Source organism: Aethalodelphis obliquidens, unplaced genomic scaffold (assembly GCF_003676395.1).
Source record: "Aethalodelphis obliquidens isolate GAN/ISIS:26980383/991018 unplaced genomic scaffold, ASM367639v1 scaffold59, whole genome shotgun sequence".
NCBI lineage: Eukaryota > Metazoa > Chordata > Mammalia > Artiodactyla > Delphinidae > Aethalodelphis > Aethalodelphis obliquidens.
The window spans coordinates 5,272,245-5,291,912 of record NW_020838003.1 but is presented as its reverse complement, the minus strand read 5'-3'; the positions used below and the strand labels follow the sequence as shown (position 1 = coordinate 5,291,912).

The 19,668-nt window shown below is 44.5% G+C and overlaps 1 protein-coding gene across 6 annotated transcripts in view; it reads right to left on the bottom strand.

The window, feature by feature from the left end:
- SEPTIN11 (septin 11) overlaps positions 1 to 19,668 on the bottom strand; it is a 94,179-nt gene that overhangs the window by 23,122 nt on the left and 51,389 nt on the right. For all 6 annotated transcript variants that reach the window (XR_003428878.1, XM_027087640.1, XM_027087643.1 and 3 more), the window contains exons 3-7: positions 18,978 to 19,173; positions 9,906 to 10,092; positions 6,623 to 6,784; positions 1,708 to 1,804; positions 319 to 487 (exon numbers count right to left, since the gene is read on the bottom strand). Coding sequence is in view for 5 of the 6 variants with exons in the window: in XM_027087640.1 (XP_026943441.1) it covers positions 319 to 487; positions 1,708 to 1,804; positions 6,623 to 6,784; positions 9,906 to 10,092; positions 18,978 to 19,173 (811 nt within the window). In the remaining variant the exon portion in view is untranslated. The remainder of the gene's footprint in view (positions 1 to 318; positions 488 to 1,707; positions 1,805 to 6,622; positions 6,785 to 9,905; positions 10,093 to 18,977; positions 19,174 to 19,668) is intronic.

Below are 19,668 nucleotides of genomic sequence, written 5' to 3'. Positions count from 1 at the left end.
AACAGAGGTTCAAAACTCACAAGAACAGAGGTTCAAAACTCACACCTGTCACTTCCTACTTGGGCAGGCTGTTTACACTTGCAGTGCCTTCATTTCCTCATCTGTAAAATGAGGATGCAATAATGACATCAGCTACATCGGGTACTCTAGATGATACAAATAAAGCGGTTATCGCAACGCCTGGCGATCCGTGCTATGAATCTGCCCCCGCCAGGTCCCTCCACCACCCATCTCTCAATCCAACAAGCATTTCTGTGATGCACCAGCGCGCCACTCACACCGCTGCCTGGGGGGCCTGACTGCCAGGTGCCCACATACCTGAAGGGCTTGCTGTCAGGGTCGGTGTCCTTGAACCCCATCTCTTCGAGCTTACAGCGTCGATACAGCTCATAATGGCGGGTGTGAGTCTGTTCTCGCAAATCTTCCATGTTCACACGGATCAGCATCTCCCGAAGTTTCACAAAATCACAGTGGTTTTCATTCTCAACTGCAGGAGATGGGGAAGAGAGCGGGGAGGGCTCTCAGCAGCGAGGTCACGAAAATCTGAAGTGATCTTTCTAAGACGTAGTTACCATTGCCCCTGAAATCTCGGAGGCCTCAAGGTCACCCGAAGGTCCTTCACTGGATCCTCCTTACACCCCTACAGAGACAGGATTTCTGACAGCAGGGACCATGACAGCTGATGAGGGTGGCTGCTGAGGGCGGGGCACCGTGGGAGGAGCTTTGCCAATACTGTCTTGACTCTTGGTAGCAGTTCTGCCTAGCAGGACTCCCAGATGCAGAGCGTGGCTTTGATGAGCAGGTTGACCTCCCAGACAGAGGCAGCAGAGTCTATACTCAGACCCCGTCACCTCTGGCTCCAAAGCCAGGCCGATTTCTACCCCTCCGTGCTGTCGGGACCTGTACAAGGCAGTGTTTATGTATCATCTCCTTTAATTTTATCAACAACACTATAAAGCAAGTTATTCTATTGTAGAGAATTTGGGGAGATTGATAAAAACCATAATTTTCCTACATATCTCAAAGGTACTGTGCTTTCTCATGTCTCACAGATTTATTGCCTTTACTCAGAACAAAGGAAACGGAGGACTGATATATCATAAGCCAATGAGGGAACTTTCTGCAGCCACCCTACTCAATCCATAGCATTGGACGTCCCTCCTTCACAACACACAAGGGTTGGTAATAGAATCTGAGACCTTGCCCATCAAAGTGACATAGGAAATGTCTTCAGGTTAGAGATTGTGGTCATGTCCCACAACAATTATAGGTCCCTTGTTCTCAGATATTTACTGAGAAGACAATTTCCAAAAAAAAAAAAAACCAAGAAGACAATTTTTCCAGAGATAATGGAGAAACAAGTATCCTCTTGTTCGCAAGAAGCTTTCTGCAGCTTTTCTTATTCTTTGCTGATGAAGAACTCATTCAAACTCCCAGGGAAGATCTCTCTTCCAGCAGGAATTTATACGAAATTCCCCACACAACCCAGCATTCTTGGGGGGCTGCCTCATCGGCACTAGGGCTCTGCAACCACTTCTCTCCATTGCTTCCCAGCCTCCCTGCTTCTTTCTGGCCTCCACGACTGCCAGGTGTAAAACCCTGCCACCCCCTTCCACCTGCCCACGTCAAGGACCTGCCCAGACCCCGCGGGGACAGCCACCCTGGGGGTGACACACGGGGAAGCCCTTCCCCGCGATGCGCACGTACCCTGCACCACACCCCAGGGGTACTGCCTGGCCTTTGCCATCTTGTTGCCAATCTTCACCTCCTCGGTGCTGCCGACCACTGCGAAAGGGAGGTGGACCTGCCAGCAACACAGGACAGAGAGCGGTTATCCTCCCCGTGCTGCAAACACGTGCTCTCCTCCGCTTCCACACGCCCCCTCCCCCCGCAGGCCTCTGCTCAGGGCAAGAGAAAAGGGCGAGGGAGGGCAGAAGAGCGAGGGGCTCAACGGTTCAGTGGGATTGGTCTTCGTGTATCCGACCCCCCCTACAACCAGATGCCAAGTATCTGACATGAGCTGGACTCAGGGGGAAACTAGGAGTCTTTGCGATTCTATGGTAAGCGTGGGATGTCCACTGCCTGAGACTAGCCACTGGTCTATGTGGTTATTGAGCACTTGAAAGGAGGCTTGTAAAATGAAGAAAATTTAAATTCTATTTACTTTTAATTAAGTTACATTTAAAGGGAAGCAGTGTGAAATATTTTTCCATTAATTATCACTTTATTGTTTTGGTAGGACTGCATTTCACTTTGCTTCAAACTCAGATCTTCTTAAAAAAAAGAAGAACCAGTTTTGTTAACGTAGATGCAAACATGAAGGAAAATTATCTTTTTGGTACTTACTTCATATTGAAAAACTTTTAAATATGTTAGCAGTAAGTTAGGTATGCGTCCAAGTTGGGATGTATGTAATTATAAACTATACATTGGGGGAATTCCCTGGCAGTCCAGTGGTTAGAACTCGACACTTTCACTGCCAGCGACTGGATTAAATCCCTGGCTGGGGAACTAAGATCCCACAAGTCACGTGGTACGACAAAAAAAGAATACACACACACATACACACAGAGGACCTCAAAGCCCTGCTATGGAAACATCTCATTAATAATTTTTATATTGGTTACATGTTGAAATGATATTTTTGATATACTGGGTTAAATAAGGTCTTAAAATTAATTTTATGTTTCTTTTTACTTTTTAAAAATGTGGCTACTGGGACTTCCCTGGTGGCGCAGCGGTTGAGCTGCCTGCCAATGCAGGGGACACGGGTTCGAGCCCTGGTCTGGGAAGACCCCACACGCCGCGGAGCGACTGGGCCCGTGAGCCACAACTACTGAGCCTGCGTGTCTGGAGCCTGTGCTCCACAACGAGAGAGACCGCGGTAGTGAGAAGCCCGCGCACCGCGATGAAGAGCGGACCCGCTCGCCGCAGCTAGAGGAAGCCCTCGCACAGAAACGAAGACCCAACACAGCCAAAAATAAAAAAATAAATAAATTTATTTATTTATTAAAAAAAAATATGGCTACTGGAAAATTTAAATTACTTGTGTGGTTCATATTTCTACCAAACAGCACTGCTTCAGACAGTTGATCACTGCACAAAATTCAAGTCAAATATACTTTAGCTCAACTTACTGGCTCAAGCCTTGCACCCCGACTTACCTTGAGCAGAGCTACTATTCAAGACAACTGGCTGTGCCACGTTGGTTTATTTGGTAACTATGGCTACATTCCGGGGAGAAAACAGTAATTCTATCTTTCTCCTATTAGCACGTGAGAATAACATCTGAAATGGCTGCTCTGAGAATTATTATTTAGGGCTCCCTGACCCAGTGCTCTTCCACTACAGATACCCTGAGGCAGACAAGAGTGTTTTAAAGCCAGATCCTCTCCCAGAGCTTGGCAAAATCCTCAGCCCGGGCCGCCCAACTGGTATTTGGTCTGGCGCTCCAGATACTTATATTTTCTAGTTCATCTCACACTCTGTAGGAAGGAAAGAAAGCACGTTCTCTTTTTCAGCATCTGGAACTGAAATGTGGTTCCCTGGAGCTGAGGGGTAATAGGACCCTTCCAGCCCACGTTCTGCTGTGCCAACCCAGGGAACTGCCCTCTCCGCTCGACCTGAGTGACGAAAGCAACCGCCAATGAAATCTGCTTTCCACTTATCATATGGGATTTCATCACCAGGAACTGCCTGCAAGGAAGATCCTAGAAGAAAATTCCTTGATAAAGAGCACAATGAATTTGGGAATATCAGTTCTGTGAATCTGATAAAGAGAGAAAAGGAGCAAAGATTCATGGGTATTTTCTTTCCAAGAAATTTAACACAAATTTAGTTTCATGGCCATGCAAAATTATTTAAAAGGACAGGAAGGGATATACAGAGAAAAACTGGATGGTATTCATTCATGTTACTTCCTGAATCCCACTGACCCCAAATTGCAGCCCTACAGCCGAATAAACACGTGCCGTCCCAGCCTGAGCTTTTAGTGATGCTATAACCAAGTACGCTCCTCTGCCTGGGTCCGTGGGACTGGTGTGAACATTAAATGTGGAGCCTGGAGCAGTGCCCGATGCATAGTAATAAGTGCTCCCTAAATGTCAAAATGTCAGGCACTACTAGTATCACCAAGTTCTCAGTACCCAGAACCAGAGAATTTTAGGGGTGGAGCCTGTGTAGGAATTCCCTCCATGGTATCTCTTCTGAGTGAGTTGAAGCAGAATCTGTTGCCCACCAACTACCTGTGATGAAGGCACCACGAGTTAAACGTGCACTTCACTGGGCCCAAAGCCCGCAATGCTCTTTTGCCCTCTGGTTTTGGTTCTACCTTTTAAGTGAGTCTAGTCGCTCTCCCCTATGATTACCTTCCTTTCGCATGCCCTCATGGCCATTTCCCAGGAAGAATCTGCTCTCCAGTTCCTTCCAAGAATTCCAGACCCTTTACTATCCTGGACACAGGAGCACGACAGCCAGAGGGGGTCACATGACTCAGTGTGACCAGACTAGGACAGAGCCGAGCTGGTCTATCTCTGCATTAATGAGATCCCTGAATTTTATTTATTTATTTAAAAAAAAATTTTTTTTTAATTTATTTTTGGCTGCTTTGGGCCTTCGTTGCTGTGCACGGGCTTTCTCTAGTTGCAGTGAGAACGGGCTACTTTTTGTTACAGTGCGCGGGCTTCTCGTTGCGGTAGCTTCTCTTATTGCGGAGCATGGGCTCTAGGCACGCGGGCTTCAGTAGTCATGGCACGCAGGCTCTAGAGCGCAGGCTCAGCAGTTGTGGTGCAGCGGCCTAGTTGCTCCGCGGCATGTGGGATCTTCCCGGACCAGGGCTCAAACCCGTGTCCCCTGCATTGGCAGGCAGATTCTTAACCACTGGGCTACCAGGGACGCCCCGTAAAATTTTAAATTCAACAATTTCCCAGAGAAGGGGAAAGTTACATTCCCTTCCAAAGCCCTAATCATGTTGGGAGTGATTTATGGGAAAAGTTCCTCCTTAAATGATAACAGCCATATCTAGAAAAGTCCGTATGCTGAATGGAAGAAGGAAGAAGCAGTTTTGTGGAATTAGTCTGGTCTCCTAATCACGATGGCAAACAGCAACGAGACTGGGACCAGGTGGACTGGGTCAGAATCCCAGTGCTGCTCTTAACTGGAAGGCTTTGACCAAGTCGTTTAATTCTCCAGACAAGCTTCAGTATGACTTTCTTTATATAAAATGTCCAGAACAGGCAAACCTACAGAGACAAGGAGGTAGCTTAGTGGTTGCCAGTGTTTGATGGTTAGAGGGCTGACATCTAAAAGGTATACGGTTTCCTCCTGGGGTGATGAAAATGTTCTAAAATGGATTGCGGCAATAGTTGTACAATTCTGTGAATACGCTAAAAACCACTGAATTGTATACTTTAAATGGGTGTCATACAGTATATCAATTATATCTCAACAAAGCTGTTAATTAAAAGAGTGCCTTTAGGGCTTTCCTGGTGGCACAGCGGTTGAGAGTCCGCCTGCCGATGCGGGGGACACAGGTTCGTGCCCCGGTGCGGGAAGATCCCACATGCCGCGGAGCGGCTGGGCCCGTGAGCCATGGCCGCTGAGCCTGCACGTCTGGAGCCTGTGCTCCGCAACAGGAGAGGCCACAACAGTGAGAGGCCTGCGTACCGGGGGAAAAAAAAAAAAAAAGAGCACCTTTAGTGCCTTTAATAATGACTTGATTAGACACTTGTCATGATCAGATCTGAGGAAAGTAAAACATACCTCAACGGACCACAAATTAAAAAATCTAGACTGACTTCTGCTGCCACCAGCGCACTTCTGAATCAATTTCGAGCACGTATTCAGGGAAGGCCAAGCTATTTAACAGCTTCTAATTACATTCCATTGAAGCTAACCTGCAGTTTTAAGAATTCCAAACACCCTCAGTGGGCATCAACTATGTGTGAAGAATGCTGCTTCTTCTACAGAAGTCGGGCATTCCCAACTGAAGAAAGATGGGTACAGTTACGTGACACAGAGTTGAGCCACGGCCACGAGACACACAGGAGCAGTGGGAAAGACTTGGGTATCGACTAGCAGGACGGAGTGTCATCAGGAGAGATTATATCACAGGCACACCTAGATTGCTGAAGCTTCCATCATTTATCTCCTGACCATTCCTCCCTGTGATGTGGAAATTCTACCCTCCACTGCCAGTTTACCTCATGATTCAGGAACGGGTGGGGAATGCAGAAAGGAGAAAAAGGCAGGAACCAATCACAGAAGCAAAAGAGAGGCAGGTGGATATATTTCTGCTGACACTGGCAGAAGCAAGCAGAGAGCTAGTTCCTCTAAGCTGCGTTGTGTGAAATGGTGCTGGGCTGGCATTCCCTTCCCACAAGATTTGCTGTGGAAATCATAACTGTTAGAGCAGGAAGGAGATCTGAGATCTTGTCTAACTCTCCCATTTGACAGATGGACAAACTGAGGAGTAGGGTGATTAAATTACTTGAAACAGTGGCAGAGCTGGACCCCACTGAGTATGTTAGATGCTCGTCCAATGTTCTAGCCACTGCACAATGCTGCTACTAAGAAAAGCTTTCAAGAAAATCACTGGTTGGTCCTATCTTACTTGAGGACTTACACTCATCGTTGCATTAATTTCTGCCACCGTTTCTTCGTCTGTGGGGAACTGATATATCTGGACTCCATTGCTGACTAGTTCACTCATGATCTTACTCTTGAATTTGTGCAATTCGTTCTTGGCAATGGTGTCAGCTTTTGCAATGATTGGAATGATGTTCACCTATAAACCAAACACATCCATTTTTATACGATTCCAACGTAAGAAAAATAGACAAATGAATAAAATACAGAAAACAAAGCAGCAGAAATTGTAAGACTTCCCTTAGAAATAGAGATGATATTAAATATTGGACTTTTTACCTAGATGCAAAATTAAGAAGATATGGAATAATCTTTTAGTTCCATCTCTGAACATTTTTACTCGCTCCCATCTGGCACTGAAAGAAAGCATCCTCATAATTTCCTCTTCTATGCCACCTCATTCTTCTTTACCGTGTAAAAGGAAGTGTTACTCTATGACAAAGAGCGGTAACAAAGAAGCCTATTCTTTGAGTAACCACTCCTTTTTGACTCCTCCCAGCTACTTTAGGAGTTTGATTTTTGCATGTTTCTAACAGTCTAATACCAAGATTTTCATTAGTTAGAATAGTGGAATATTCAGCTCTATGCAGGACAGCATCCTTTCTTTCTTCTGATGACTTGAGAACTGCTGGAAGCAGAGAACCTAAGTATTAACCGAAACAAAATTGATTTCACCTACTTTTAAATTTTTCAAAATCACACCAACTAATTCTCTTGAAAATCAGCTTCTATCACATTACTTCTTTGTGCCAGAATGAGACCTAGCGCCAAAAGACAAGGCTCACTTTCAGAGCATCAGATACAAAGACCAGGTGAGAACTCTGACGTTTGACAACACTGGCAGAAAGCCCAGAACGAGGGCCAAGGACCCTCAAGTGCAAGCCCCAAAGCCCAAGGTGGGACACTCTGCTCCCAACTTACCCCAGCACTGTCCACAGGACACATTCTTTAAAATCGATTTTTTACAATTAACTTTCTTCCACTCCCTGATTGGTACAGAGGTTTCAACAAGTTGCTACTGACATCTGATACCGGGGACCATGCTCTCCACCCAGCTCAGGTGAAAAGGGAACAGGCTCGGTGAGAAAGCCATCAGTCCCAGCCAGAGAAGAGGGAGTCTTTAGGGGGGTTTTCCGGGTCACATCTGCATTCCTTTGCTTCTCCTTTTATCCCAAGAGCCAAGTCAAATATCCCTGATAAACCAGAGTGAGATGACCCGTTGATGGAAAAATCTGTTCTGCCCTATTCCTCAACCCAATCCTAACCTTATCATGGATGGGCTTCCTGCAGCAAGTTGCCTCAGCGAGACAGACATCATTGAGGGTGGGAGAACGCCTGGACCAGGACGTGGGGAACAAACCCCTCCCTATGGTTTGTATTGGCTAACTTTTGTGCACACTTAGTATTGGGTTAATATCAACATGGACAAAATGGCAGAGGTTCGTATTTTCTTGGCCAATTTGATTAGAGTAGATAGAGGAACCAAGCAAATTTAGATTTAAAATCTCTTCTTCCTCAGTGGCAGGTGCTTGGAAATCCTGTCTGAAATTGTCATCTGTTTGCCTTAACTCTTCACTTTACTTGTATCAACAAACCTTTGACAATACCATTTTCAGATACTCCCTAGCACTTCAGCTCTACAACAATAATAGTTCTTTGAAAGCAGTTTAACCAGCTTTGTAGCGATTGTTTTATTTTGTTTTGATTAGCTGTTTGTTTTGCCTTATTTTCTTTCCCTTTTTAAATTGAAGCATACTCCTGTTGTTGGATATCACCCTGGCGTGGTCTACAAGCTCAGCCTCAGAGAGGAAGCCACCTCCCGCTGTCTGCTTCCCAGCCCTGCCCTCAAGGACCCGACAGGCAGGAAGCAGACCTCCCTGCCCAGTGAGCCACCATCGATGGTTCACTGAAGCTGAATCAAATGAGACGAGGAAGGGTTTCCATTTATTCTCCCAAGAGTGCTCTAGCTGCAGGACTCCTTTCTGGCTGGTAGAATATGTTTCTGTAAAGCAGTGCGTCTGCGCAAGCTGGGGGCCCCGGATGCCTGGCTCGGTGTCAGCCCGCAGGCCCCTTTTTGGGCTGGTACAGGCAGAGGCCTTGGGGACAGGCTGATCTTCTCAGCATTCTCTCAGTATTACGTCCCTCCGGAGCAAAGGCATCTTTTAAACAGTGTTGTTCGGACAGAAAATAACACCCAACAAAGCCCTCTAAAGGTAAGACTTTGTATTGAACTCAAAAGGAGGTTAGAATCTAAGAGGAAATACTGTAGCTCAATTAATCATAAAGTAGATCATCAAATGTTGTCAAACTCATCAGTCCCTTCCTCCAAATGTTGTGAAGGAGAAAGGTTATAAATGTGCAAAGGTTAGGGGTCAGGCTTGATCTGAGACTCCACTTCTTTTGAACAAATGGTGCAGCTCAGTTTTAAAATCTAAGAAGTTGGACCATCCTTATCACATAGATAAAAAAAAATAAAGTTTTTTTTTCCATGTTAAACTTCAAGTTAAAGCCAAGCCTGTAAAAACCTTTCAAAGAGAGATTTAAAAGAAAGTTTTTAAGAAAATAAACAAAGCATGAAATTACAGTTCAATCTCACTAAATTTAAGGCTTCCTACGACCCTTTAGGTGTCTCCACTGTATAATTCCCCAACCCTCAACAAAGCATACACTAGTGCTAATTTAAGAACTAAAAATACTTTGTAATAAGCTACATGGTTTTGTTTGTTTTATTTTGTCCTAATATCCAGAGAGGTTTTGAACCATTTTTTTCAAAACCCTATGGCTCCGTCAACCAGAAAAAACAAACACAGGGTTAGGAAGTAGGGAGGGATAAACAGGTGGCACACAGAAGCCTTTTAGGGCAGTGAAATTACTCTGTATGATACTCTAGTGATGAATACATGTCATTATAAATGTGTCTAAGCCCACAGAATGTACAACAGCAAGAGTGCACCCTCATGTAAACTATGGACTTGGGGTGACAGTGATGTGTCACTGTAGGTTCTCCAGTTGTAACAAAGGCACCATCTGATGGGAATGTTGGCAATGGGGTGGGAGTGGGGCCATGCATGTCACGGGGCAGCGAGTATGTGGAAAATCTCTGCACCTTCCTCTTAGTTTTGCTGTGAACCTAAAACTGCTCTAAAACATAGTCTTTAAAACAAAACACCAAATTACACTGAAAGCAGAGGTAAATTGGGGCCCCCGGATAGAAGTGATCTTACAGGAGAGTGGACGGTACCCAGAACAGCAGTGAGTACCTTACTGTCCAGCTTCTTCATGGTGACCAGGTCCAGGGACTTCAGCGAATGTCCGGTGGGGGCAATGAAGTAGAGGCATGCGTGGATCCTGGTGTCGTGGTAGTTGAAGAGAGAACGTTTGATCTTCAATTCCTCTTGCAAGTAGGCCTCAAACTGGGCATCGATATATTCCACGATCGGCTTATAGCTAGGATGCAGAAGAAGGTTTTTTTTGTTTTTTTTTTTTTTCCTTTTTTGCGGTACGTGGGCCTCTCACTGTTGTGGCCTCTCCCGTTGCGGAGCACAGGCTCCGGACGCACAGGCTCAGCGGCCACGGCTCACGGGCCCAGCCGCTCCGCGGCATGTGGGATCTTCCCGGACCGGGGCACGAACCCGTGTCCCCTGCATCGGCAGGCGGACTCTCAACCACTGCGCCACCAGGGAAGCCCCCAGAAGATTTTTTAAAACACATTTTCAAATCAGCATGTTGCTAGTCTCAAACCTCTTTGTCCAATCCTCCAGGGAAGTCTTCAGTGGCTCCTTCTTCCCTAAGAGCTAAGGCCCAAGTTCCTTACCTTGGCAGCCCAGGCCTTTAGCCATCTGGCCCCTGAACATCACCCCAGGCCCTCTCTCCAACCCCTTCCGGGGCTCACCCTTTCTGTCCCACATGTCAAGCTCTCGCCTGCCTCTGTGCCTTTCCTCGTGCTAGCCATCCCATCCCCCCACACCCCAACCTGGAATGGTCTTCTTCCTATTATCCCCTGGCTAACATTCGGCCTTTAAAACAGCAACTGGAAATAGGTGAGACGCACTGTCACTTCCCCCATGGCACCCATGAAGGTATTGCTAGAGACTGTGGCATTCTTTCCTACTGGGCCAAAACGGAGCCTCAAAATCTGTCTCAATAAAGTGATGTTGACAGCCTCTCCCAGCTGATTGGCATCGGTGCACAAGATGAAACTGCTCTGCAGTTTCAGGATGCAGCACCTCCTCCTGCTGGCAGCCCCTCCCTGCTCCTGCGCCCCCATCCCCCGGGGACGAGGGCTTCTCCGTACTCTCATAAAGCCCTGCGCGTGCCATAACCTCATCTATAAACTGAACTGCCTGGTCTATTATGATCAAGATTCTCCCCAGCTCTCAAATTTTATGATCTGAAGGTAAACTCTGTAACCCTCTCTTCCCACCAAATCATAATTCAAATCCATTTTGAATAATTACACATGACTCTATTAGCTGACCAAAAACACAATCACTAATAGCATATTGGGAAGACATATTCAATAAACCATATGTTCTCCAGGGATTAAACAGTACATTAGGTCACTGTGGAAAAGCCATGAACTCTTCCAGGTCTCCAAGGGGACTGCTCAGAAGTAAGGGTCAGCAGCAATGACATGGGCTGATTAGGAATAAAATGGGTTAATTCTTCCCCAAACTTACTACCTTGCTGAGGAGCGGCTTAGGCATTAAGAAAAATAAGAACCTCTCAACAGTCAACTCTCGGATCCATAAATTAAACTGAAATCCCTGAAAGAGAACTATAAATCTTTTATAATGAGGATGACAGCAGATGCCCTAAAAGAAAAAACAAACAGAACAAAACAAACAAACAAAAATGTATGACCAAAACTGAAAACAGAAAAAAGTTTTTTTATATTTTCCCTTGGTGATGTATCATAATCCATTGCTTCAACGTGAGCAGACGAAATCTCTAGAGGTTTCAAGAAAAAGCAGAATGTGCCTAAGTAAAATTCTAAACGCGACAGTAGAAATCCCAATGAATTCCAATAGAAAGGATGAGCAAGTAATAAGATTCTCCTCCATTTTCCAATTTTAACATATAGGCAGGAATTATATAACAATAGCCATTAATATGATAGGATAGTTACATAAAGTGGGGGTTAAAAGCATGGACTCAAGTCAGACCACCTAAGACCAAACTCCAAATCCATAATTTACTAGCTGTGTGGCTTTGGGCAAGCTGCTAAACCTCTCTGTGTTTCCATTTCCTCATAGGTAATATCAAGGACAAAGATATTACCTATATCAGACAGCTAATGTGACAAATTAAGTGAGCTAACATATGTAAAGAATTAGCCCATAAAACTGTGAGATATAACTATTTCATAGTAATATAATAAACAACAAATAAGAGAAAAGCAAGCCTGACTTTTCAAAAAGACAGGGAAAAAAAAAAAAGGAACTTTACACTGACCCGCTTTCCATGGTAACTGCTCTGCTACTGACTCATGCCCTGTAGGGCAGTGGATCAGGCCACTCCAGCGAGGCCCACCCATGCCCTGTCAGTCCAGGGCCTGAGCTTTCGGTCTCCTGACACTGAGGCATGTGACTGGGGGAATCGAGGTCCCCCTATGTCCTCTTAGCCCCAAGGAGAGGAGAGCAGCTCACAGCAGGTGCTCCTTCCTGCCTCCCCAGTTCCTGATTTGCAGCTTCTGAGCACCGCCCCACAAGAGTGGCCCAAGTACGCTGCTGCTTTCTATTCATTTCCTTTCTGCATTTGTTGTTTTCTTTTTTTACATCTTTATCGGAGTATAATTGCTTTACAATGGTGTGTTAGTTTCTGCTTTATAACAAAGTGAATCAGCTATACATATACATATGTCCCCTTATCTCCTCCCTCTTGCAGTCTCCCTCCCACCCTCCCTATCCCACCCCTCTAGGTGGTCACAAAGCACCGAGCTGATCTCCCTGGGCTATGCAGCTGCTTCCCACTAGCTATCTATTTTATGTTTGGTAGTGTATATATGTCCATGCCACTCTCTCACTTAGTCCCAGCTTACCCTTCCCCCTCTCCGTGTCCTCAAGTCCATTCTCTACGTCTGAGTCATTACTCCTGTCCTGCCCCTAGGTTCTTCAGAGCCTTTTTTTTTTTTTTTTTTTAGATTCCATATATATGTGTTAGCATACAGCATTTTTCTCTTTCTGACGTACTTCACTCTGTATGACAGACTCTAGGTCCATCCACCTCACTACAAACAACTCAATTTTGTTTCTTTTTATGACTGTGTAATATTCCATTGTATATATGTGCCACACCTTCTCTATCCATTCATCTGTCGATGGACACTTAGGTTGCTTCCGTGTCCTGGCTATTGTAATAGTGCTGCAATGAACATTGTGGTACATGACTCTTTTTGAATTATGGTTTTCTCAGGGTATATGCCCAGTAGTGGGATTGCTGGGTCATATGGTAATTCTATTTTTAGTTTTTTAAGGAACCTCCATACTGTTCTCCATAGTGGCTGTAACAGTTTACATTCCCACCAACAGTTTGCATTTGGTTTTGATTCTGATCCTCCAAGATTATGGGAGGCATAGCACCTCTCCTTTCCCAGTGAGGCATGCTTTCTGCCCTGGATTTGGTATATCCAAAGACATCTTTTGTTTTCCTCTATACCTCGGGCTTCCTTCTGCCATAACCTGTTAAGGAGTTTGGGCCAATCTTTACAATCTCCCTCTTCTCCCTGTATGTGGTTTCCTTGGAAAATCACATTTACTCTTGTGTTTCACTTAACCAGATCTTTCACCCAAGTTTCAGACCAATCCATCCAACTGCTTACCAGATATTTCCACTTGCTCTTCTAAATATGTCCAAAATCAAACTCTTCATCTTGTCCCCAGACCCACACTCCCCCGTATTCCTCAGGTCAGCAAATTGCACCCGCATCCAGACCACTGGCCGTGTCAGAACCCCAGGGTTCAACCCAGAGGCCTCCTCTCCTACCTCCTACACACAACCAAGCACAAAATCCCAACCATTTTACCCTCTATATCACTATAAACAAATAAATGTATTTCAGGAGAACAATTTACCATAACCACTATGCCTTGTGTTCAAGATTTAATTATGCTGATGAAACAGTTTCTTCCTGAGGCATAATGAGTCAGCCTAGTGGCTTTGTACTCCCCTTCACATCCTTTGAACAAACTCTCCGCCCTCTCTCCTACTCCTGTCCATAAGTTATCTACACTCAAAGTCATAAAGATAAGGAAACTTCATTCCTATTTTGCCTTTTGCTAGTTTCCATTCTTACAGCAAGGATACCCATTTATATTCTGTTCTGCCAATTCAAACTTCTGTGGATTTTAGCCTTATCAAGCAGAGGAAAGGGCAGGGTGGGGGAAGGAGAGGGGATAGGGCAGATCAAATCAAGTCCTTACATTTTCACATAATTTCTTTTTAAGGCATGGGATATTCCTTTTTATCTACCACTTATTTTTTTCCCCCCATAAATCTGCAGCCATTAAAAAACACAAAAAAATTGACAGAGGTTGACCCTAAAACTGATGGGGAAAAAATATTTTATGCAATGTTTTCTATCCACCCAAGCCACCCACCTGCAGAACAGCCAATGCCATTGTTCGGGGACTGACTCTCCATTTCATATGTGACCAGGTACCTACCATCTTTCTATCTATTAACCAAAGTTAATTTTCCTTATCCTTCAACTACATCTACCAGAAAGTGTAATTAAGACAGAATTTGAAGACCAAACAGTCCATTCCATTACCATTTTATAACTCTGATAAAGATTTGGTGAGTTTGAGGCTTCTCTCAGTGGATTTCAATTATCCATGCTTTTTTAGGACTGATTACCATTATAGTTTGTAATATGCCATTGACATTCTATCTCCCACCTCCCAAACGTGAGGCCAACAAATTCTTTTATTTCCAGCACTACGGCAAAATTTGGTTTCCCTTCTTCTCCAGACCTCTTTCCTTCTTTACTGAAGAGTACAGACAGCAAAACAAGGAGGCCCTTGGACCACGAAGAGTTAATCGTGCTGTTAAACAGAACAGGAAACCTTACCAGATCTCTCTTCCTGCCTCCTTCTAGCTAGCCTGGTCCCAGGCAGATAATGATGCAGGAATGCTGACATGTCCGAAGCCTACATAAACAAACTGGGACATTCTTGAAGTCTTGCATCGATGGCAGAAAAGCTTGCCTAATCCTCAAAGTAGTAAAAATAATCATGGGTTTAGAGAAACAGCACATCCCCTTCCATATGTTTACATATCGATACAAAAATGCAAATCCCACTTCCAATTTTTTGAAGGAAGCAGACCCTATCCAAATGACTTTTTTTTTAACAGACATTTGGGTTTATAGTCAACAGTGTCAACAATCATTCTGGGGCACAGAGTTCTAAATGCCACTTAAAGAGGTTATGCAACAGCTGTCAAGAAATTTCAGAAGAAAAAAAAATACTTGGTATGTAGGTTAGGTTAATATCACACTTCCTCTCTTCTAAGTCTCCTTGGAAACTATTATTTGACCCAAATGAGTCAGATAATTTCTTAAAGAGGCCTCCAGCTGCAAACGTGTGGATCGGAGTTGCACTGGCCACCTGCTGTTCAGGGCTGGTGAGTGAAAAACCCACCAGACTGAGGGAACGTCCCCATTTAGGGGAGAAGTAAAAATGCAATGGCAGTGCTGAGGCGATGACTCAGAGCTAGAACAGCTCATGGAAACTGAGCAGCAAAATGCAGGAAGACGGTTCTCATTCCTGCAGGAATACACCCTGAGAAGGTGCAGCTGATGTCTGCCCATCAGGGAGTGCACAAGCATGGCACTCCCCAACCCCAGGGAGAGACCTGCGCAGGTCAGAGATGGAGACCCGCCTTGCTCGGGCGGGGGCTCCGTGACCACACGAGGACCAGCGTGCACTTTTGCCTGTCATCAGGGTTTTCTCTTCATCTGTTTCAGTGGGCATTGCAGACAGCCTTCCGGCAAGAACCTCTCCAACATTCCCTAGCATTGAGGTCATAAATGAAGAGCAACTGCTCAGCTGTGCTTAGCTTTCCTCCACTCCAACACAATGTACAGATAGTCCATTTTGACAGATGCAAAATGAAATCTTTCTTACTATGTCTAACAACTGCTCCTGTATTACAGGCCAACGCTTACTGAAGAGCATTTAAATTGCCCTATACATAAAATAGAGCTCCTTGCTCAGCTAGAGCATGAGTTAAATATTTCTCTGCCATTACTATGTGCTCATACTTCTATCACAGATAGTTAAAATATATCTAGACAATACACAGCCCTCGATAAAATGGTTCAAATTCCTCTTTACAAAACACACACATACAACATACACAGTTTGGAAGCAAACAAACAAAAAAACAAAAAAACCTGGTACTCATGAAGTTTCTGAGCCCTAAGCAAACATAATGTAACTTAATGATTTGGTGTCTTATTCCCATTAAGCTGTCACTGCACAAAAATGTCTCTGGAAGCCTCCTTCTGGAATTATCTTTGGGCCTGGGACAGTTTAATTTTAACTTTCTCAAACGTTTTTTGAGAATGAACTTAAGTATTTAAAACAATCATAACGGACTTCCCTGGTGGCACAGTGGTTAAGAATCCGCCTGCCACAGATATACAATGGAATATTACCCAGCCATAAAAAGAAACGAAATTTGTAGTGAGGTGGATGGACCTAGAGTCTCTCATACAGAGTGAAGTAAGTCAGAAAGAGAAAAACAAATACCGTATGCGAACACATATATATGGAATCTAAAAAAAAAAAAAAAAAATGGTTCTGAAGAACCTAGGGGCAGGACAAGAATAAAGGGGCAGACGCAGAGAATGGACTTGAGGACAAGGAGAGGGGGAAGGGTAAGCTGGGCCAAAGTGAGAGAGTGGTATGGACATGAGTACACTGCCAAGTGTAGGGTAGATAGCTAGTGGGAAGCAGCCACATAGCACAGGGAGATCAGCTCGGTGCTCTGTGACCACCTTGAGGGGTGGGATGGGGAGGGCAGGGGGGAGACGTGGGAGGGAAGAGATATGGGGATATATGTATATGTACAGCTGATTCACTTTGTTATAAAGCAGAAACTAACACACCATTGTAAAGCAATTATACTCCAATAAAGATGTTGAAAAAAAAGAATCCGCCTGCCAATGCAGGGGACATGGGTTTGAGCCCTGGTCCGGGAAGATCCCACATGCCGCAGAGCAACTAAGCCCATGCGCCGTAACTACTGAGCCTGCACCCTAGAGCTCATGAGCCAGAACTACTGAGCCCATGTGCCACAACTACTGAAGCCTGCGCACCTACAGCCCATGCTCCGCAACAAGAGAAGCCACCGCAATGAGAAGCCCGCGCACCGCAACGAACAGTAGCCCCCGCTCACCGCAACTAGAGAAAGCCCACGTGCAGCAACAAAGACTCAAAGCAGCCAAAAATAAATTTAAAAATACAAAATAAAAATTAAAAAAAAAAAAGTTAAAAAAAAGTAAAATAAAACAATCATAAGGCATTTAAAGTCAAGATTAGTGAATAGGATGGGTGATCTTGAGATTAACACCAAGAAGGTTTAAGGCTTAACAGCTTCCCTCAAATAAGGGCACACAGCAACTCAGAGAAAAGGGTCAAACTTGCTTGGCTTTATGAAATGACTATGTGTGTTTTATAAAAGTAAAACCTGTGGATGCGGACAGCCTTCTCTACTAACTGATGGGTGCTAAACTACTAAAGCAAAATAGCCTGAGATAAGATGTAAATGAAAGAACTCGAGTCAACAAAATGACTGTTTGCTTCACCTCAAAAAAAAAAAAAGAAAAAAAGTAAAACCTCACTATATTCTTTTATAACTAGATCATCAAGTCTATGTAAACCAGTTTTAGTGAATGAATACGTGAGACTGACATAGCTAACAGCTTCTGTCGACATACAAACTACAGGACCAAAATTCTGAAAAGACATTTTATTTCTTAAGCAGCTTAAACATGTCCTTCTTCTACACTGACAAAGAAGTTTGTTATATATATTATCAAATTAGCTTAACAAACCCTTGCTGGATAGAGAGCGATCTGAATTCCTCACTAGGCTCCACTGAAACCACACTCAATATTCAGACTCAATGTGGCCATTCTGCGCCCAGCGGGCCACCCAAGTACGAGCAGCCCACAGGAAGACCCAGACAATGCACAAAGGACACACAGTGCTCAGGCCACGGCACTAGCATCGATATTAAGATCCTGCGCTGGCTGGAAGTCAGCGACAATTCTTCCAACCGATCTTTCACAAACATGCTTTCTTCACTTTGGGGTTTTAGGAGCTGATAACACTGTATCAGCTGTGTATTATTATCACACCCCTCCTCCAGGCTTAGCCTTTCCCAGTGCCCTTCCTTAGACCCCACCTAAGAAGATCCCACTGGAAGAGGCCTGAGAGTATCCAGGTCATTTCCCTCACAGTGAGATAAATTGCCAAGGTCCCATAGCTGCTCATGGGCAGAATCCAGATCACAACCCAGGTCTACTAAATCCTGGGCTTTGGCTTCTTGGGAAAATCACGGTGACTCCAAGTTTTCATTCAGATCTGTAGGAATCTGGGGATTCAGTCAAATATCCCAATCTGCCTCAGAGACTAGGAGAGTGTGGCAGACGCTCATTCCAAACTCCTTTTACTTTTTAATGCCCCCCCCCTTTTTATTTCTGGCAGAGTTAAAACAGCAACAACAACAAAAACGAGACACCACACTTCCCAGACTCTCTTGCAGCTAGTGTTCTGGATCTGGTCTACTTTCTACCAAGCAGATGCAGCCATACAAGACCTGGAAGCAGGAGGGGAGCCACACAAGGCAGAGGCCCACACAGGGAAAGGGGTTCTTCTTGCAAGCGATGGTAAAGGCATTTGGCTCTCTGAGACAGACTGGGTAAAGGTTCTAGAGACCTCTCCCCACTGTCACAGGTACCAAACTATATAAGGTCGTTTGCGGCAGGGGTTCCACTAACTGCACGTGTTTCTCTAGACTGCTGTTCCAGGTGGGAAAGCGCCCAAGCCTGGTTCCATGACTCTCCTGGAAAAATGCCATAAGGTAGCTTATGCCTTCTAACAAATCCCTTTTCTCCTTACCCTAGCTGGAATCAATTACACTAGCTGATTCTGACCTCAAGAACATTCTAAGAAAATTTCTCAGAGGACAAGAATGTCTTATCTTTTAGGTGACAGGAGACCAAGCCCCATAACTAGCGAACATTTAGTCTTTGCATTTATCCGGGATGGATCCTGTTACCTTCTCACGCATTTACATCCCCACAAAATCCCAAGATGTACCTGTCATCCTTATTTATCTGGTCTCCAAATCCCACAGTGTCAACGATGGTTAACTTCAGCCGTACATTGCTTTCCTGAAGCTCATAACTTCTGGCTTTTAACCGGACACCTGGTTCATTGTGAGTAGCTGGGTCACTTTCAAATTTGGTGTTGAATAAAGTGTCCATTAACGTGGATTTGCCAATGCCCGTCTCGCCTGCATGACCACAAGGGAGAAATCAAAGAATGTGTCAGTGCCTCTGAGGCACCAGTTCACATCATCAGGAGCTTTTCATCATCATGACAGTAAAATTTTTTGAAAAGTCAGTATCACCAAAAATCCCACCACAAAAAGATAGTTCTTTCCATGTGTGATCTATGGAATACTTCCCGAGAAACGCTTTAATGAATTTCCAAAACCGTTCAGTAGAAAAGATCTTGAACTTACAGATCAAGATGCTTTTCTTTACCTCTGCATAGAGAATTAGAACCTATAAGCTTGCCTGTGGTCAGTCTGTGGTCATTTCAAAGACATAAACCGTAGTTCCTCCTTCCCTAAATGTTGGCATGTAACATTTTTGCTTTAAAAAAAATTCTATATTGCTGAGTTTCTGTTACAAAGAAAATTCAAAAGGCTGATTCATTTGTATTGAATTACTTGATACCATCTACCGTTGTGGAAAAGCATTACATTTTTCAAAACAACACACTT